General features: G+C 37.5%; 1 protein-coding gene and 1 pseudogene across 1 annotated transcript in view; both read right to left on the bottom strand.

The window, feature by feature from the left end:
- The window catches only part of MSH2 (mutS homolog 2), a 146,880-nt gene that overhangs the window by 59,158 nt on the left and 65,063 nt on the right, over window positions 1–22,659 (bottom strand). Inside the window, exon 8 of the mRNA XM_077134163.1 lies at window positions 7,097–7,206. Within this exon, the coding sequence (XP_076990278.1) occupies window positions 7,097–7,206 (110 nt within the window). The remainder of the gene's footprint in view (window positions 1–7,096; window positions 7,207–22,659) is intronic.
- Window positions 5,145–5,323, bottom strand: LOC143661830 (U2 spliceosomal RNA; annotated as a pseudogene).

The raw sequence follows: 22,659 nt of genomic DNA, 5'->3' as shown, positions 1-22,659 counted from the left end.
AAAGATTTGATTACATCCCTAATTTATTAAGTAGTTCTCAAAGTATAAACCTCAGATAAACATCAACATGACCTGTGAACATGTCGGAAATGTAAATTTCTCAGCCCAAGCCCAGACCTAAAGAATCTGATTCTAGGGATTGGGTCCAGGAATCTGCGTTTAAGCAACATTCCAGGTAAATTCGAATAAATGCTTACCCTTGAGACCCAACATATTAAGGCAAAAATATAGCAACTTAGAATAATAAAGGTGGCCACAAAGAGTAAGATCAATTGCAGCATTTCAATTGATCTTGAATTGACCTCCAGGTCCCTCCAGGGGTATACAACTGCAGTGACACTGAAAAGCTCAGTTCTTGCTGTTACAGCTATATTGTACTACTGTAGTCAGGCTGTGTGTGCGTGTGTGTTTAACGGCCCAAGAACTATACAACTCTATCTAACTGCAGGCAAGATCACAATTCTCAGACAGAGGGAGGAAAGATGCAAGTTTTTTGGTTGTTTGATCTGCAAATAATTGGAAAAAATTGTACAATCATCCATTTACTTAATAAAATAAAACTAAAATTTAAGCACATATCTATATATATACACACACAGAGGGCACATAGCAAATTAGATTTAGGGTCTTCAAGTCTTAGTCAACATTCAGTGAAAATCTCACACCCACTAGAATGGCCATTATCAAAACAGAAAACAACAAGTACTGGAGAGGATGTGGAGCAAGAGGCACACTTATCCACTGCTGGTGGGAATGCCAAATGGTACAACCCCTGTGGAAGGCAGTTTGGCAGTTCCTCTGGAAGCTAAGAATAGAATTGCCATACGATCCAGCAATACCATTGCTAGGTATCTATTCAGAGGACATGAAGGGAAGGACACAAACAGACATTGGCATACCAGTGTTTATAGCAGCATTATTTACAATTGCCAAGAGATGGAAACAGCCGAAATGTCCAGCAACAGACAAGTGGCTAAACAAGCTGTGGTATACACATATGATGGAATATTAAGCAGCTGTAAGACAGAATGAAGTCATGAAGCATGTAACAACATGGACGCACTTTGAGGACATTATGCTGTGTGAGATTAGCCAGAAACAAAAGGACAACAAATACTGCCTGGTCTCACTGATATGAACTAACATTAATGGATGAACTTGGAGAATTTCAGTTAATAACACAGGTCATCAGGAGATAGAAATAGGGTAGACATTAGGTAACTGGAGCTGAAGGGATACAGATTGTATAACAGAACTGATTGTAAAAATTCAGAAATGGATAAAAATTAAGGTATGGTATATATAAGTTTTTCTATTTTCTTTTTATTTCTTTTTCTGGAGTGATGCAAATGTTCTAAGAAATGATCACAGTGATGAATATACAACTATGTGATGATATTTTGAGTCATTTATTACATAACAAGAATGGAATGTTCATATGTTAAGAATGGTCATGTGTGTATGCTGTTACACTTTGTCAATAAAAATAATATAAAAAAAAAAAGATCCAGTGAAAACAGTAATACTGCAATATGCTTCCACTGAATGTAACAAAGGCATTATGCCAAAACAAAATGTCAACAGGCCCGGGGTTTGAGAAAGGGACAAGAATTTTGTGTGGAAGAAAAAGAAAAATCTTCAGATAGAGTATGGTGGCAAAGGCATGTCTATACAATTAGGGTGAATTGTATGATGTGTGAATAAAACCGTTTAAAAATGAAGAGAGAGACTTCCGGAGAAGATGGCGGCTTAGTAAGACGCGCAGGTCTTAGTTCCTCCTCCAGAACAGCAACTAAAGAAACAGAAACAATATAAAACAGCTCCCGGAGCCACGACAGAGACCAAAAAGACAGCGTACCCCATTCTGGAACGGCTGAACAGGCAGGGAGAATCTGCTGCGGTGAGATACCCAAGGGGCGCGCTCTTTCCCGGGCTGGGGCGGCTGGCGATCGGGTCCCTTCCACACACGTGGCTTCCCCGTCCGACTGGGAACGTTGGATAGCGGGGCCCTCCCGCCACGCTTGGCGTCTCGGGCCAGCTGGGCAATTTGGACCGGTACTCCCCCAAGTCGCGGTGGTCGGCGACCCCCCCCTCCACGTGCGGCTTCCCGGGCCGACTGCGAGATTCGGATTGGCAAGTTAAAGGAGCCACAGCACATCTTTTACTGGTGGGACCCGCAGAGAGACGAGCGCCACGAGCACCACCTACTGGGCAGGAAAAGAAAAACAGAGCCCAGAGATTTCACAGAAAAACCTTTCAACCAGCCGGGTCCCAAACCCAGGGAAATCTGATCAAATGCCCAGACACCAGCAGAAAATAATGGATCACGCTCAGAAAACTGAAGATATGGCCCAGTCAAAGGAACAAACCAATAGTTCAAATGAGATACAGGAGCTGAGACAACTAATGCTGAATATACGAACAGAAATGGAAAACCTCTTCAAAAACCAAATCAATAAATTGAGAGAGGACATGAAGAAGACATGGGCTGAACAAAAAGAAGAAATAGAAAATCTGAAAAAACAAATCACAGAACTTATGGGAGTGAAGGACAAAGTAGAAAAGATGGAAAAAACAATGGATACCTACAATGGTAGATTTAAAGAGACAGAAGATAGATTTAGTGATTTGGAGGATGAAACATCTGAATTCCAAAAAGAAACAGAAACTATAGGGAAAAGAATGGAAAAACTTGAGTAGGGGATCAGGGAACTGAATGACAATATGAAGCGCACAAATATACGTGTTGTGGGTGTCCCAGAAGGAGAAGAGAAGGGAAAAGGAGGAGAAAAACTAATGGAAGAAATTATCACTGAAAATTTCCCAACTCTTATGAAAGACCTAAAATTACATATCCAAGAAGTGCAGCGCACCCCAAAGAGAATAGACCCAAATAGGCGTTCTCCAAGACACTTACTAGTTAGAATGTCAGAGGTCAAAGAGAAAGAGAGGATCCTGAAAGCAGCAAGAGAAAAACAATCTGTCACATACAAGGGAAACCCAATAAGACTATGTGTAGATTTCTCAGCAGAAACCATGGAAGCTAGAAGACAGTGGGATGATATATTTAAAATACTAAAAGAGAAAAACTGCCAACCAAGACTCCTATATCCAGCAAAATTGTCCTTCAAAAATGAAGGAGAAATTAAAACATTTATAGACAAAAAGTCACTGAGAGAATTTGTGACCAAGAGACCAGCTCTGCAAGAAATACTAAAGGGAGCACTAGAGTCAGATACGAAAAGACGGAAGAGAGAGGTATGGAGTAAAGTGTAGAAAGAAGGAAAATCAGATATGATATATATAATACAAAAGCCAAAATGGTAGAGGAAAATATTATCCAAACAGTAATAACACTAAAAGTTAATGGACTGAATTCCCCAATCAAAAGACATAGACTGGCAGAATGGATTACGACCCAGCAATACCACTGCTAGGTATCTACTCAAAGGACTTAAGGGCAAAGACACAGACGGACATTTGCACACCAGTGTTTATAGCAGCATCGTTTACAGTTGCAAAGAGATGGAGACGGCCAAAGTGTCCGTCGACGGACGAGTGGCTAAGCGAACTGTGGTGTGTACCTACGATGGAATATTATGCAGCTTTAAGACAGACTAAACTTATGAAGCATGTAATAACATGGATGGACCTAGAGAACATTATGCTGAGTGAGTCTAGCCAAAAACTAAAGGACAAATACTGTATGGTCCCACTGATGTGAACTGACATTCAAGAATCAACTTGGAATATATCACTGGTAACAGAGACCAGTAGGAGTTAGAAACAGGGTAAGATAATGGGTAATTGAAGCTGAAGGGATACAGACTGTGCAACAGGACTAGATACAAAAACTCAAAAATGGACAGCACAATAATACCTAATTGTAATGTAACTATGTTAAAACACTGAATGAAGCTGCACCTGAACTATAAAAAAAAATGAAGAGAGAAACAAGTGCTAGAAAAAATGCAGAGAAAGTGATGTACCTATTCACTGTCAGTAGGGAAATGAGAGGTCTAGCCCCTTGGAGGGAAGCATGATGGTTCCACAGAAGGCTAGGGGTGGGTTTGCTATATGATCCTGAAACTACATTGCTCAGTATATTGTTTGTGATCCACAATGAATGGAGGTGAATTAAGGGTACAATTACTGAGGAATAGAAGGGGGAACTATGATGTACACATATAATGGACTACTGAACAGCACAAGAAGGAATAAACTGTGCAGCATGCAACTAGGTGAATGAACCTTAGAGCTGTATGTTGAATGAAATGTAGGAACAAAGAGACAAATATTATCATGCCTCAATCATATGGACTAACAATAATATAAAAAAAATTTTGGTGAACTAAAATCAAAAGTCTGTGTTATTAGGCTGGGGCTTATTGTAAAGGGTCCTACATTGTAAGTTCTTAAAGCAATCACACATATTCAAAAAGTTTAACTGTTAGTTCTGAATTCTGAGATACTGACCTGTTTGTATATGCAACATGGTCTTTCCCAGAAACTTCAGGTATTTATGTGACACGTGAGACTCAGAGTTAGAGCTCTGAAGCTATGAAAGTCAGCAGTGCCTTATACACGAACTGCTCAAAAAGATGAAAACGTGATATTAATCAAGTAGAGATATGAATGAAGTTGATCTGGATAGGACTAAGGTATATCAGAAGACTGGGTAAAGGATGATATCGTCCACACTTTAAAACTTCAACTTCTGTGTGAGACTAAAGGGAGAGATGTTTATTTGGTGCAGAATTTATATTTAGGATAGTGCATTTTCTAATTTGACTTGTATGGTCAGTTTAGATGAACACCATAAGGACATGAAATTTTGAATAGGGCATGAGATTTTGTTGGTTTGTCCAGGTTAGTACGATGCCCTGATAAATTCCAGAGTGATCTGGACAGTGAATAAATAAGTATTTGCAAAGTCCCTTTGGGGGAACAGGGAGAAAGGGAAAATATTCAACTTCCCATTTGGAGAATTTCTGATATTCCTGTAAGCAGTGGGGACCACCAAATCAATAGGGTGAGCCTTTGATCTTAGGGGTCACTGCAATGAAACTTATTTCTGAAAAGGATAGCCTAAGCTTACTTAAAATTAGGCCTAAGAGTCACCCCCAAGGAACCTCCTTTTTTTTCGTTGGTGCACCGTTCCTGGAAATATTGCAATACCAGGTCAATTCATGGAGTGGACGGAGCAAGCTCCCATTCCATCTCCCAACTCCAAAGATCCGTTTAATATACTGTCCACGGACAGAGGATGCATCAGATACTAAACTGACAACACTTGATCTTAGCCAAAAGGCTGTGAAGCAATTGCCCAAAGAACCTCTTTTGTTGCTCAGATGTGGCTCTCTTTCAAAACCGACACACCAAGTGAACTGACTGCCTGCACACCCTCTATGTGCGACATGACTCCCAGAATTATAAATCGCCCCAGCAATGTGGCAAAGAAATCTCAGAATGAGATGGGACCCGGTATCAAGAGAATGAGAAGACCTTCTTGACCAAAAGGAGGAAACAATAAAGTGTCAATGGCTGAGAGATTTCAAACACAGTTGAGAGGTTATCCTGGAGGTTATTCTTACACATTATAGTGATATCCCCCTTTTTACTTTCTGGTATATTGGTGTGGCTAGAGGGAAGTACCTGAAACTGTAGAGCTATTTCCAGTAGGCTTGTTTCTTGAAGATGATTATATAATGATATAGTTATTAACAATGTGACAGTGTGATTGTGAAAATCTGATGCTCCTTTTACCTGGGTATGGACAGACGAGTAAAAAATATGGATAAAAAACAAATAACAGGGGGAATAAAGGTTAAAATAAATTGGGTAGATGGAAATACTAGTGGCCAATGAGAAAGAGGGGTAAGGTGTATGGTATGTATGAGTTTTTTTCTTTTTTATTTCTTTTGCTGGAGAGATGCAAATGTTCAAATAATTATCATGATGATGTGATGGTATTTTGAGCCATTGATTGTACACCATGTTAGGAATATTTGTATGTAAAGAATGTTTGTACGTATGTTAAGTTTTTACAATAAAACTATTAAAATAAAAAAAGAATGTATGTTAAGTTTCATCAATAAAAATATATTTAAAAAAAGGTGAAAACAAAACACCAACATCACATGAGGCAACTATTAGCTCAAAACAAATACTCCCACTGATATCAATATAAATGCAAAAAATCCTTCCATTCGTAAACAAAATTGCAACCTTTATACGAACAATGGGAGCACACACTCCTGGCATGATCATTTTTAACAAGAAATTTATAAGAAACAGCAAAATTTCAAAATATTTTTAAAGTCAACACCGTTAAAAAAAAAAAAAGCACTACACCAAATGGCTTTTTGAAAAACCGAAAAAAATAGTTAATATAAACAAATTTTTAACAGATACAAACCATTCCATAAATTTTGCTTTCAAATTCATTTTCATATAGGAATATTTTCAAGTATTTCAGTAACTATTTCCATCTTATATTTACATATAAATTACTGATCACAGCTATTAAACATTTGACCACAAATTACAGATCACAAATTAAACCCTAAATGTTGTTTTCAACTAACAAGAAATTAGAACTAAAGAGTTGTTAAAGTCATCAGAAACTATTTGTTTCATTTAATAACTACTCAGGAGATCTGCACAGACTCTAACCTATTCTCCCAAAGAAATTCCCTACATGGAAAGAAAGTGGAGTAGTCTTTCTTCTCTCATTCCACATTTACTTCACTCTGCCCGCCTTTCCACTGACTATAATTTTCCTTCTCTTGCAATTAAACAAAACAAAACTTAGCTCACAGGTGAACTATCTCATTTATAAGATTTTCTTTAACGAGACGAGTTATACTCAGTAGTTATTTCCTGTCAATCTTTCCTCATTTTAATCCACTTAAATTATTGTAAAAGTCCCTTTCCCAACTATCACTTTAGCTTACATTCTGTTTTCTCCACAAAGGTTTCACACAAAGTTACCAAAATTAAATACTGAAAAGGTATATGGGAAGAGAAGGTGTTCTAATGTACCTTGGATTTGCAAAGATATCCTGCTCTTTAAATTAATAAGCATACTGCATACCTGATCCATATCTAAAGTTGTTTCTATCATTTCCTGAAACTTGGAGAAATCAGAACGAAGATCAATAAGAGGAGTCACAAAAACTGCCAACAACAACATCTGGTGTTTTCCTAAAAAAGAGCAAAATGAAGAAAAGTAAAACATTCCTATTTTTCAAAACATACGGCAGATCATAAGACTTCAACTAAGATAAAGGGCATCCATGTTTCTTGAAGATGTACAATCATATAGCTTTCACAATGTGACTACGTGATTCTGAAAGCCTTCTGTCTGTTGCTCCTTTTATCTACGGTATAGACAGATGAGTAAAACATATGGACTAAAAATAAATAAATAGATCATGGTGATGAATATACAACTATGTAATGATACTACGAGTCACTGATTATACACCAAGAACGGAATGATTATATGGTAAGAATGTCTGTGTTTGTATGTTGTTATGTTTAAAAAAATTAAAAAATTAAAAATAAATAAATAGTAGGGGGAACAAATGTTTAAAAAAAAAATAGATGGATACATGGGGGGAAAATGTACCTGTTGCAAATAGTGGACTACAGTTACCAGTAATATTTTAACATTCTTTCATTGATAGTTAACTAATGTACACCACCAATACTATCAGTCAATGCAGGGGTGGTGGTAAGGAATAAGGGGTATGGGAGGATTTGGGTTTATTTCTTCTGTTTATTTCCATTCTGGAGTAATGAAAATGCTCCAAAATCGATCATGGGGATGTATGCACAACTACGTGATGACACTGTGAGCCATCAGTTGTATATTTCAGATGGTCTGTATGGTGTGTGAGTACATCTCAATAAAACTTTATTAAAAAAAAGATAAAGGGCATCATTTGATCCAAAAAGCACAAAACATGCAGCAGGTCTCCAAACTTTCTACTTACTCGTATTTTAGTCCAAATGAGTTAGTACTCTATTTTATAGGTAGGAAAATGATCTGGCCCACAAAACTTTATCCTGATTAAATCAATGCCTGCCCCTGCCTATCTACTTCATAAAGTAAGTACTACAATTGTAGACATGCCTAATTACAATTAAATGAATTTCATTTCTTTGTAGATTTAATAATCTGAAGGCAAAGCCATTAAAATAAAATACCTCTAATTTACCTTATATCCCTAATTTCCATTAATAATATAGTGTTCCAATTAATGGAGGTTAAATCAAGCCGAGTATTCAATACACTAAAACTCTGCCTGATACTATTAAGAATACATACTGGCAAAAAGAGAACAGGACTGAGGGGTCCAAGTTGGCAGTTTAGTGAGGTGTGGGATTTAGTTCATCTTCCAGAGCAGCTAGTAAATAGCCAGGAACAGTACAGAAGAACTGCCAGGGTCACATTAGTGACCAGACACACAGCGTACACCAGTCCAGACAAGTTGGACCAGCTGCGATTCCACCCAGAACCATGAGTGCCCCAAGCCATGGAGGCTGCCGCCCCTTCCCTACAGACTGCTTCCCAGAGGGGAAAGGAAAGAGACCTTAAAGGGGTTATGCTCAACTAAACTACAACTGTGGAATTAATTAACAAATTCTGACTACTACAAACAGGCCCCCAGCCCAGCCGAACCTCCAGTAAAAGCTGAGGTTGCTGGTTTGTGGCCCTGTGCAGAGGGGGAGGGCTAACGGAAAAAGAAAAAAAACAAAACACAGTTTTTTTCAGATCAGGTCACCACAAAATACTTATAAGCGTCTGGGCCCTGAAGGAAAGGAGGGGGTACACAGGACCTGCAGATACACAGAGCAACCTACCAATGTAAGATCTTGATTGTAAATCCAAGGAACAGGGGTCTTACTAGGAAAAGGATTTTTCTTTCTTTTCTTTTTTTGTGGCTGTGTTTCTATGGCTTGACTGCTCTTTGGATACAACTGCAAGGCTTCTCAGGTTCCAACTGCCCCAGGCAAGGACAGAATTAAGCTTCTCTGAGAGCTTGTCTGGAGGCTGTGCCTTCCCCAGGAGAGGGGTAGGGCCCAGCTCAGGTAGAATCCCTCCCTCCAGGAATTCAGATGCCAGGGTCTGTAAAATTAAAGCAATTAAAGCCACCATACAACCTCTCTTCTGTCTCGACCACATCCCCAGCAGGGAAAGTCTGCTGAAGTTAAAGGCACCACATCACTTCATGCTGGTGGGACCCGCAGGCAGTCAAGTGCCACATACTGGGCAGGATAGGAAAAACACAGTCTAGAGGTTTCATAGGAAAATCTTTCAACCTGCTGGGTCTCACCCTCAGGGAAAACTGTCACAGGTGACTCTTTCCTCCTGAGAGGAGGCCAGTTTGGTCTGGGAAAATCTGACTGGGGTCTATAATACCTAAGTAGACTCTCCTAAGAGGGGGAAGTAAAAAGCACCATAGGCAGGGCAAGAAACAAGAAAACAAGAACTGAAAAATTCTGATCTATTAAACAAAACCTAAGCTAGAGGTCTAGAATAAGCTGAACTGAATGTCAAAGAACACTTAGACAACAAAGTCATCCAGCAAGAAAATCCTAGGTAAAAAAAGTGAAAACAATCTCCAGAATAAATTAATTAAGGAAATTAAATGTCTAGAGCCAGGAAAAATAACGAATCATACTAGAAAACTGAAGATATGGCCCAGTCAAAGGAACAAACCAACAATTCAAATGAGATACAGGTGTTGAAACAATTAATTTAGGATGTTCGAACAGACGTGGAAAAGATACTAAAAGAGAGAAACTGCCAAGCAAGAGAATTCTATATCCAGTGAAACTGTCCTTCAAAAATGAAGAGGAGGGCGTGCCACAGTGGGTCAGTGACAGAGTTCTTGCCTGCCATGCCAGAGATCTGGGTTCAATTCCTGCTGCTGCATATGCACCCCCAAAAAAAGAAGAGGAAAAATTAAAATATTTTCAGACAAAAAACCACTGAGAGAATTTGTGACCAAGAGATTGGCTCTGCAAGAGAAAGACAAGAAAGGAGAGGACAGAGAAGTGTGGAGAAAAGTGTGGAAATGAAGACTATCAGTAGAGGTAAAAAGTAGAAAAATTAGATGTGACATATAAAATCCAAAAGGCAAAATGGTAGAAGAAAACACTACCTGTACAGTAATAACATCAAATGTTAATGGATTGAATTCCCCAATCAAAAGACATAGACTGGCAGAATGGATTAAAAAACAGGACCCATCTTTATGCTATCGTGGATAGGAGATGCATTTTAGACTCAAGGATAAACATAGGCTGAAAGTGAAAGGTTGGGAAATGACATTTCATGCAAACAACAATTAGAAAAGAACAGGAATACCTATACTAATATCCAACAAATAAGACTATAAAAATAAAACAACTAAAAGAGACAAAGAAGGACATTATGTATTAATAAAAGAAAGAATTCAACAAGAAGACGTAACAACCATAAATATGTACGCACCTAGACACAGTGATCCAAAATACACGAGGCAAACACTGAAAAGAGACCATAATAATAGGTGGAGACTCCAATTCCCCACTCTCATCAATGGATAGAACTTATAGACAGAGGATCAACAAAGAAACAGAGAATTTGAATATTATAATAAATGAGCCAGACTTAACAGACATTTTTCTCAAGTGCTCATGGATCATTCTCAAAAACAGACCATATGCTGGGTCACAAAGCAAGTCTCAATAAATTTGGAAAGATTGAAATCATACAAAAAACTTTCTCAGATTATAAAGGAATGAAGATGGAAATCAATAAAAGGCAGAGGACCAGAAAATCCACAAATATATGGAAGTTTTACAACAAACTCTTAAACAATCAGTGGGCCAAGGAAGAAATTACAAGAGAAATCAGTACATATCTCGAGGCAAATGAAAATGAAAACACAACATAACAAACCTTGTGGGATGCAGCAAAGGCAGTGCTAAAAGGGAAATTTACTGCCCAAAATGCCTATATCAAAAAAAGAAGAGCAAAAATCGAGGAATTAACTGTCCACTTGGAAGAATTAGAGAAAGAACAGCAAACTAACCCCAAAGCAAGCAAAAGGAAAGAAATAACAAAGATTAGAGCAGAAATAAATGAAACTGAGAACATGAAAACAACTGAGAAAATCAACAAAACCAGAAGCTGGTTCTATGAGAAAATCAGTAAGATTGATGGACCCTTAGCAAGGTTGACAAAAAGAAGAGAGAGGATGTACATAAGTAAGACCCGAAATGGAAGAGAAGACATAACCACTAAACCCACAGAAATAAAGGAAGTAATGAGAGGATACTATGAACAACTTTATGCTAATAAATACAACAATGTAGATGAAATGGACAACTTCCTATAAAGGCATGAACATCCAACACTGACTTGAGAAGAAACAGACAACCTCAACAAACCAATCACAAGTAAAGAAATTGAATCAGTCATTAAGAAGCTCCCCAAAAAGAAAAGTCCAGGACCAGATGGCTTCACATGTGAATTCTACCAAACATTCAAGAAAGAATTAGTACCAAGCCTGCTCAAACTCTTCAAAAAAAAATGAAGAGGAGGGAAAGCTAACTCATTCTACGAAGCTAACGTCACCCTCATACCAAAGCCAGACAAAAATATTACAAAAAAAGAAAACTACAGACCAATCTCTCTAACGAACATAGATGAAAAAATTCTCAACAAAATTCTTGAAAATCGAGTCCAGAAGCACATTAAAAGAATTACACACCATGATCAAGTAGGATTCATCCCAGATATGCAAGGATGGTTCAACATAAGAAATTCAGTTAATGTAATACACCACACCAACAAATCAAAGCAGAAAAACAACATGATCATCTCGATTGATGCAGAAAAGGCATTTGACAAAATTCAACATCCTTTCTTGTTGAAAACACGTTAAAGGATAGGAATAGAAGGGAACTTCCTCAAAAGGATAGAGGGAATATATGAAAAACCCACAGCTAGCATCATCCTCAATCGGGAAAAACTGAAAACTTTCCCCCTAAGATCAGGAACAAGACAAGGATGTCCACTATCACCACTTTTATTCAACATTGTGCTGGAAGTTCTAGCCAGAGTAATTAGACAAGAAAAAGAAATACAAGGCATCAAAATTGGAAAGGAAGAAGTAAAACTCTCACTGTTTGCAAATGATATACTATATGTCAAAAACCTTGAAAAATCCACAGCAAACTAGAGCTAATAAATGAGTACAGCAAAGTAGCAGGTTACAAGATCAACACTCAAAATTATCTGTGGTCCTTCTATATAGTAGTAATGAGTAATCTGAGGGGGAAATCAAGAAAAAAATTCCATTTACAATTGCAACCAAAAGAATAAAATATTTAGGAATAAATTTAACTAAGGATACAAAGGACCTATACAAAGAAAACTATAAGAAATTGCTAAAAGAAATCACAGAAGACCTAAATAAATGCAAAGGCATATGATGTTCATGGAATCGAAGACTAAATATAGTTAAGATGTCAATTCTACCTAAATTGATTTTTACAGATTCAATGCAATACCAATTAAAATCCCAAAAAACTTACTTTTCTGAAATAGAAAAACCATTAACCAAATTTATCTGGAAAGGCAGGGTGCCCCGAATAGCTACAAATATCCTGAAAAAGCAAATTCAGTTGGAGGTCTCATACTACCTAACTTTAGGGCATACTACGAAGCTACAGTTGTCAAAACCGCACGGTACTGGCATGAAGATAGATATACTGACCAATGGAATCGAATAGTGTTCAGATAAATACCCTTTCATCTATGGACAATTGATCTTTGATAAGCAACTCACCTGGGACAGAACAGTCTCTTCAATAAATGGTGCTTGCAGAACTGGATATCCACTTGCAAAAGAATGAAAGAGGATCCATATCTCATACCCTATACAAAAATTAACTCAAAATAGATCACAGACCTAACCAATAGCTCTAAGACCATAAAACTTTTAGAAGAAAATGTAGGGAAATAGCTTATAAATCTTATAATAGGAGGTGGTTTCGTAGCTCTTACACCCAAAGCACCAGCATTGAAGAAAGAAATAGATAAATGGGAACTCCTCAACATCAAACACTTTTGTGCATCAAAGAACTTCATCAACAAAGTAAAAAGACAGGCTACACAATGGGAGACAATATTTGGAAATGATCTTTCAGATAAGGGTCTACTATTTAGAATATAAAAACAGACTGTTCAACTCAACAACAAAAAGACAGCCAACCCAACTACAAAATGAGCAAAAGACTTGAACAGACATTTCTCAGAAGAGGAAATACAAATGGCCAAAAGGCACATGAAGAGATGCTCAACTTCCCTGGCTATTAGAGAAATGCAAATCAAAACCACAATGAGATATCATCTCACACCCACCAGAATGGCCATTATCAATAAAACAGAAAATGGCAAGTGCTGGAGAGGATGTGGAGAAAGAGGCACACTTATCCACTGCTGGTGGGAATGTCAAATGGTACAACCCCTGTGGAGGGCAGTTTCACAGTTCCTCAGGAAGTACAGAATTGCCATATGACCTGGCAATACCATTGCTAGGCATCTACTCAGAGGACATGAAGGTAAGCACACAAACAGACATTGGTACACCAATGTTTATAGCAGTATTATTTACAATGGCCAAGAGATGGAAACAGCCCAAATGTCCATCAACAGATGAGTGGTTAAACAAGCTGTGGTATACACATATGATGGAATATTAAGCAGCTGTAAGACAGAATGAAGTCATGAAGCATGTAACAACACGGATGCACCTTGAGGACATTATGCTGAGTGAGATTAGCCAGACACAAAAGGACAAATATTGCATGGTCTCACTGACATGAGCTAACATTAATGAATGAACTTGGAGAATTTCAGTTAAGAACAGAGACCATCAAGAGCTAGAAATTGGGTAGATATTTGGGTAACTGGAGCTGAAGGGATACAGATTGGGCAACAGGACTGACTGTAAAAATTCAGAAATGGATAGCACACTCAATGAAAGTGAACGTGAGAATCATAGAGGGAGGAGGGCTGGGGGCACAAACAAAACCAGAAGGAAAGAGAGAGGACTGATTTAAACAGTGAATAAAAAAGAACTCGCAAAGTCCCCTTGGGGGAACTGCAAGAAAGGGAGAAAATTCAGCTTCCCCATTTCAAGAATTCCTGAATTCTTGCAAGCAGTGGGGACAATCAAATCAATAGGCCAAGCCCTCAATCTTGGGGTTTGTTCATATGAAACTTATCCCTGCAAAGGATAGACTAAACCTACTTAAAATGAGGCCTAAGAGTCACCCCTAGAGAACCTCTTTTTTGCTCAGATCTGGCCTATCAGTCAACATGCCAGGTAAATTCACCACCCTCCCCATCTCTACATGGGACATGACTCCCAGGGGTGTAAACCTCCCTGGCCATCTGGGACAGAAATTCTAGAATGAGCTGGGACTTAGCATCAAGGAATTGAGAAAACCTTCTCGACTGAAAGGGTGAAGAGAGAAATGAGACAAAATAAAGTGTCAATGACGGAGAGATTTCAAACAGAGTCGAGAGGTTATCCAGGAGGTTATTCTTACGCATTTTACAGGTACCTCCTTTTTAATTTAAGGTGTATTAGAGAGGATAGAGGGAAGTGCCTGAAACTGTAGAGCTGTGTGCTAGTAGCCATGCTTCCTGAAGATGAATATATAATGATACAGCTTTCACAATGTGAATATGTGAGTGTGAAAATCTTGCACCTCATTAGCTCCTTTTATCTACGATATTGACAGATGAGTTAAAATATATATATGGATTAAAAATAAATATATGCCGAAGACCTGGGTTCGATTCCTGGTGCCTGCCCATGCAAAAATAATAATAAATAAATAATAGGGAGAACAAATGTTTAAAAAGAAAAAAGAATACATACTCCCAGGATGCTGTATCTCCACACTGGGCTGAGGCAGTAAGAGAGGAACCTGGAATTTCTACCTTTATTTGGCATCAAGATGCCTAAGAAAGCTGGTATAAGAAACAAGGGTAAAAGCCAGAGCAAGGAATCAAGAAAACCACTTTCTCATTCTCATCCTGTGGGAGTTGATCCTAAAGGTTGTGTCACCATAGCCATCCACATCAATCCTGGCTCCAAGCAGAACACTATAACAGGTTTGACACCTGAAGCCGTAAAATGTAGCTACTACAGAATCTCCATCAGAAGGAGAGGCTAATGCAGAGCTCTGTAGATAACTTTCCAAGTTGTTAGAACTCAGGAAGAATGATGTGGTTTTGGATAAGGGTGATAAATCCTGTGAGAAGGTGGTGGTGAAGCTTTTGGCCTCCATAACTCAACAAAAAAATTTAAAAAGCAGACTGAAGACAAACAGAAACTAGAAATGAAAAGATATATCCTTAAGAAACTTTTTTATTGCTATCAATGAGAAGGCTGCTAAATGGGAAAATATATTTAAATATAAGAAAACATGGAAATATATATATATTTTTTTATTAAGAATAAGACTTAAAAAATGAAGTAGACATTTAAAAGTACTATACATTAAATTACTGGGTTTTAAATTTCTGACCCAAAACAGCTTGGTGCATGTAACTATGATTGATGGCACCACAAAATAACAGCTGGAGAGGAAATTCAAGATGACCTCCCTTCACCCTTTTCATTTTATGATTGTGTATCCAGAGGTCACAGCACACAAAATGGTGACTGGAACTCAGATCCTTAATTCCTCATTGAATGCAGTTTATCCTGATTGTAAATTAAAATATTTCAATTTTGCTTTATTTGTTTAGGACATTTCTGGAATTCTGAAGATTGCCTTCTAATCCAGTTTACAGTAACAAGAGGATACCTGTTACTGCACTGTAGTCTAACCTTATATTTTAAAATACTTATCAAAATGCAAAAGTGTTTTCTACATCTTTTCAAAACTATATTGACTTTGCTCTTCCCACTTTTGGTCAAGAAGATTTTCTCAATCCTTTGATGCCGAGTCCCAGCTCATTCTAGGATTTCTGTCCCACATTGTCAGGAAGGTCCACACTATCGATATCTATTATATAGACATCACCTTTTTAGTTAAGGTGTAATGGAGAAGCTGGAGGGAACTGCCTGAAAATGTAGAGCTGTGTTCCAATAGCCATGTTTCTTGAAGATAACTGTATAATGATATACCTTTCCCAATGTGACTGTGTGATTGTGGGGGGGGGGGGGAATATTGAGGGTGCAAAGGTGGTTCAGTGGTAGAATTCCAGACTGCCATGCAGGAGACCAGGGTTCAATTTTCAGCCTATGCACTCAAAAAAAAAGAAAAAATCAACAAATGTTGCTGCAATAACAGGATATCCACATGGAAATGTGTGAAATGTGACTCCCACTGCACAGCATACAAACCAAACAAAACTATATTAAGCCATTTATGAAAAAGTAAACAAGAATAATCCAGGCTTATAATTTATTGATGTTAATTGTAATTTCAAGGACTCAATGAATGTTTTTCTCCTCAGAACATTGACGGTAGCTGCACTCATCAAATCTGGTAGAGGATCTGGAAACTATTTTCAGTACTTGTAAAGCCTTTCAGAAATCATGTCTACAATAAAGCTTCAAAAGCTAAAAAGAACATACTGGGAAATTACGTCAGGAGTACATGTGAAGCAGCAGATACGGTGGAAATCATGAGTCTTAGAATTAAAGCCAAAGACCTGGATGTCAATCCCAGCTCTGCTACTTACTAGGTTTATGATCTTGAGCACATTACTTGGAGCCTCCATTTCTTATATAAACAATGGGAATAATAAAAATAAGTACCCAGATGAGGAATAAATGAGATAACTATGCTCAACAACAATAACTATGTATTACTGGGTTTTTTGAATTACTATTTTTTTTGTAACACAAGAATTTTTTCTGTTCTCCAATGCATTCCCTTAGAAGAATTCTACAAGTTATTGCTAGCACACTGCACTTTGCCCCAAAGCAATAGCTCTTAATACTTCTCAGACATTTTAGTAGCTTCTGATTGAGGAAATAATGATGAAAAACCATTGTAAAGTCAGTAAAATTGTTGTTAGAATTCGTGTTTATTATTAATCACAACAGCATCTACACATATTTAGAAAATAGTACATACGTGTGAAACATTATTTAGACAGTCTGTAAACAACACTTTGCCCACATAAGGTCTGTTGTGCTCCACTGCCTGGTTCCTTATTTTGAATTAGCCCATACACCATTGGTAAACAGGGTAGTGATGTCAGTAAAACATGGAGGTGGGTTCAGACAAAAATTTTTCCCTGCTCATTCAGGTTATGAAGCAATTAGGGGCAAGCTTTCACACATACAATGAAAGAGTAAACCATAGCAATGCATGAAGACTTCACAGTAGTTGGTTCGATGGCCACTGTTTTCCACCACGTTGCAATATTTGGGAAAACAGAATATAAATGAAGGATAGCCCAAAAAAACAAAAAACAATACCATCTGACTGAATTCTTTACCCTGCTTCAGACTTGAAACTGACCTCTATTAAAAGCAAATATCCTCAGGGACATATTAACTCAAGGGAAGGAAAAAGAGCTACAGAGTTTAAGGCTGCAAGAGCTGACTGACTGTGATGCTGGGTGCAAATGCACTGGAGATTTATATATGCTACTAATTTAATTAAGGTTTATTAATGCTTTTGTTAATGGCTTTAAAAATTCTATAAACTGTGAAATCTGCAACTCTTATTTTTTTTCCATAAGTGCTGTTTATTTTCCTAGTATATGACTTGGAAGTTTTCCCAAGAATGCAAAGGTTGTATCTTTAATACCTGTATAAACTTCAGAACCCACACACTATCTTCAATGTGTTCTCTACTTCCTCAAACATATAGGCCTGCCTTGTTGCAGCTCTTTTCACAACGTATAAGCCCTCTCTGAGCTTACATATTCCCTATCCTGCAAGTCCTCACTAGCATCCTGAATTCCTTCCTGTACATGCAACCTGTAATTAAATTTCACTTGCCAACTTCCAATTCGATTTTGATAACCCCCTTTTGCCAGTAGTTACTACAGCTTAGAAAGCTCTAAATGGTCTATCCCAGGATCTTAAACCAAATACCAAAAACCTCTTGAACTCACAGCAGTACATAAAACATGGATGTAAGTACATCTTAATTTTCTCTAATCACTAAATGAAATTTAACATTTCCTTCCATTATTAATGCAGGCAATAAAGCACAGTAGTATTACCAGTACCTATGGCTCTGTCACTAATGAAAATTCTAGACATATTTTCGTATTTTAGTTTTCCAAGATATCTTAAATTACATTTAAACTCATTATTACTTCAAAAGTGAAGGTGTAATTAGGTCTTCTGTCAGATCATGTTATTTAATGCATTAATATAAATATTTCTAGATCAAGAAACATATTTGATAAGTATTTCAATATAATTTTGTTTCCTTTGCAATCTGTGCTTTATTCTATGCATTTAAGAACAGTGAGAAAGGCTTTATCAGAAGCCAAAAGAATACACAGCACAGAAAAGGTTAAAAAACCTCACGTCTCACCTCTGGCCTCAACTCCTACCAACATCGCCCTTGCACTGTAACTTTCCTTCACTCCTTTGTTACACCACCTCTAGCACTGGCTGTACACCACTTGCACTACACTGGCTACTCCCACTGGTCTTCCCCAGATATTAACAGATCGCTCCTTTCCAACATTCAAGTCTCACCTTAGACGGCAATTCCTTAGAGGCCTTCCTTGGTGACCACCCAATCCAGTTTTTCCTCTCACCCCCAGCCAAGTCATTCTATCATACCAATATATTATGTTTCTCATACCGATATATTATGTTTCCTTTATTGTACTTATAACTACTTAAAATTCTTGCTCATTTATTGTTTATTCTCTGTCTCCCCCTACCTCTCCATTATCACAGACCTCACAAGAAGAGAAGCTCATCTATCATATCTTGTAGAACAATGCCATTCATAAACTAGGCACTGGATAACAAGAAAGGGTCGTTAGGATGATTAACTTTGGTACACACAAGAATTGTCTAGCAAGGATATAAAAAGAAAATCTCATAGGGAAATAACTGTTAGATCCTTACATGCATAAAAATATGAAAAGTCCGAGTAATCAAATCATTAAATAATTTTTGCAAGAACTCCAGATTCTTGCAGCACCTGATGATTCATTTATAACTCCCTGAAAATTTCATTTCCAAGAATGCAGCTGTGTGCCTCATAAACTGTTGCGATATTTAGACCAATAAGCAGTATTTATATTTATTTAACAACCTAAAGCATCATTTAATCACAATTAAAAGCTTTAATATCATTTACTATGATAAAAATTGTAACAAATTTCAGAACAGAAAGCTCATGAGCCTATCAAGAATAAGTGCTTCATTAAGAGACACACTCCTGGAATGCTGCCCAAGCCATCTTCAAATTCTAAACCTTAACTGGAATATCAACAATAATTCTGGGGCTTATTTTCTACATTTTGCCCAGGCTCATGTCACTTATTCAAAGACTGAGAGAAACATAAAGGAGACAGTCTTTAGTGAATTTAAGGAGGATAACTTGCAACTGGAAAAACACCAATAAAAACTAGTTTGGCTTATCAGCAGTTATAGTAATATTAGATAAAATAAATTCCTGAAACCAAAGATTTGATAATATTTAGTAATGTAAGTAACTACTATAGCAAAGTTAACTTCGTAATAACTTTTTACTTGATAATTCAAGGATGTTCACAGTTTTGATAGTCAATCAAATGATATTTAACATATTATTTAATATTTAAAATTCAATTAACTCTCATATCTGTATTTATAGTTTTTTTTCTTGCTTGCTTTAATTTTAAATTGGTTTATGAAACACTGTACAAACAGGTTTTATGATTACTTATATTTTATTTTTAATATGCATATAGATAAGCTAACTTAGATATTCATTTTAAGTGGTTAAGATTTCCATGTTAATTGTAAAAATATTTGTATATAAGTTATTACTATATCAATGCAGATATTTGTAAGAACTTCCTACTTGATATTTTGAGAATATTCAGTTTTGACAGCTGATCAAAAATGGTATCTAAATTAGCGTTTAATACTTAGAATTTAAGAACGCTGCTATCTGAATATGGAGATCTTTTCCTTGTCTTAATTTTAAACTGGTTTATGAAACTTACTGCGCAAGCACAGGCTTTACAATGATTATATGGTTACTTTATTTAAATGTGCCTATGTTAAGCTAACTAAGAAATCCACTGTTGGTGGTTCTAAGTATATTCTTTGTTTTCTTAAATAAAAAAAATTAACAACAACAAAGATGGCACCTAAGCATAAAAAAAAAACTAGTTTGGCAATTACTGCAATACCCAAGGACATTGCTGTTTTTTTATATACCACATCAGAATTTTCCTTTCATAACGTCTATAAGAATTTGATCTTTATTTGTTCGATTACTTGTTTAATGTCTATTTCCCTCACATTCTTTAAGAGCAAAAACAAGGCTTTCTTTGTGCTCCCCATCACAGCCTCAGCAACTAGCAGTGTCTGGAAGGAATGCAGTGAGGACTCCCATGTTTACTGAACCTCCTCTTATTTCTGCTTCTACTTCTTTATCTTCTGGATACTAGTCCTTTATTATGATATAAGCAATTATTTAAGCAATTTTTGCTAATGTACCTTTATTGGTACAGACTATAATAGAATATTCTAAAGAACACTGCAAGCTTTCAGCATCTCCTACAATAACAAGACAAAGCAAACTAAACTCTACAACCACTCATCATTACCTAAGCTTCCCCTCTAACATGTTCATTCACACTCTTTCTCCCATATTTAGTACCTTTTCATTCTCCTAAAAAGAAGTTACTGACTACCTTCTACATGCCAGGAAATGGCAGGAATATTCATTCCTCATCCTCACGGTGCTACATTCTTAGAGGATGGGGAGGATAAAGCCATTAAAAAAAGAATTACAAAGAAGTTGTGTCAAGTATGACAAGGAAAGTATAGGGGCTTTGGAAACATATGACCAGAGTGATGATAGTGGGGATAAAAGTCGACAGTGGTGAAAAATATTTATGATGTGGAATAAACAGGATTGTGAGTAAGTGCAATGAGTGAGAGGAAAGTAGTTAAGATTCATTCATAAGAATTAGGCAGCTGGGTAGATGACGGAGACATTTACCAAGATAGAGAACATTAAAAGAAGAGTTTAGAGTGGAGACAAATTCACACTGGACATCGAAAAATAGGATTGTATGGGAAATCCTTGGCCAAAATTCCTATAAGGCAATAATCAGACAGCCTGACCAGCAACAGTTCATTTTAATAAGAGCACAAGTTCTCCAGTTCATCAAGAGTATTCTCCCACATTTCTGCTACATTTATCTGTTATCTTCCTGGGCCTCTTTAGGCATCTGTACTTACAATCCCTGGTCTTACCCATAACTGGCAGCTGCTAACTATGCCATGGTCCCCGAATTTCCACATTAAAGAAGTCTTTCCTAGATCTGTATTTGGCACAGTTGAGATTGCTATATAAATTGGCTTTAACTGCACTAAAATAGATACGTCCTTTCTCTCAAATCATTTACAACAATTTACTTAAAATAAGTGAAAAGTAATTGAAACTGGCTGTAAAAATAATTAAGGAAAATACACCAAGACTTTCTAATCAAGTTAAATGAACAAGTAACACCAGAATAAAAATAAACTACTAGGACAGTTCTGGATAACAGAAATAAGGCATTTCTTACATGTGCTCTTCTGACACTAATTTCACCCTCAAGGTTTGAAACAAGTCACAAACTCCATCAGCAGATTGTCCAAAGAGATTCTATCCTTAAGTGTAAAGAGTCAGCATCAGTATTTTTTATTCTCTTACAAATTTTGGCAAATATAACAAAAGGACATGAGTTTCAGTTAACAAGGATTTAAACAAATTATTACATCCACATTCCCTTGACTAATTCTCTGTATTAATTCCAATCTAGAAGCTTTATTAAGTATAATTAAACTTTATCTGGCCCTTTTAACAATGTATTTATGAGCTGGGCTTAAAAATCCAAGTAGGTGGAAAAGGGCTAGTAAGATATCAATTGTTCAAGTATACAATATTCACATCAATGAGGCTGGATCCACCAAATCATCAAAATATCAACAGTAGCCCGCCCGCCCTCCTCTCCCCTCTTTGTCCGCCAGCCTGGCGCGCGGTGCCCACACCCCGCCAGCCAGCCCGCCCGCCCTCCTCTCCCCTTTATGTCCGCCGGCCCGGCGGGCAGCGCCAACACCCCGCGCCTGCCCGCCCTCCTCTCCCCTCTTCCCCCTCCTGCTCCGGCGGCTCTCCAACCACCACTGCGCCCTCTTCCGCCTTCACCGGCTCCTCCACCACCAGCCTCGACAGCCTTGCCACCCTCACCTTTCCTCCTCCAGAACAGCTACTGGGGGAGTGGAGACAATACAGAGCAGCTCCGAGAGACGGAGATCAAAGGGACGGCGTACCCCATCCTGGAACGGCTGACTGTTTGGGAGAACCAGCTCCGATGAGATCGCCAAGGGGTGCGGGCTTTCCCGGGCGGGACGGCAAGCAGCCGGAGTCCCTCCCTTTCTC

The sequence above is a fragment of the Tamandua tetradactyla genome, chromosome 17 (assembly GCF_023851605.1).
Source record: "Tamandua tetradactyla isolate mTamTet1 chromosome 17, mTamTet1.pri, whole genome shotgun sequence".
In the NCBI taxonomy this organism is placed as follows: domain Eukaryota; kingdom Metazoa; phylum Chordata; class Mammalia; order Pilosa; family Myrmecophagidae; genus Tamandua; species Tamandua tetradactyla.
Note: the sequence above shows the minus strand (reverse complement) of the source record. Positions and strands in the feature narration are given on the sequence as shown.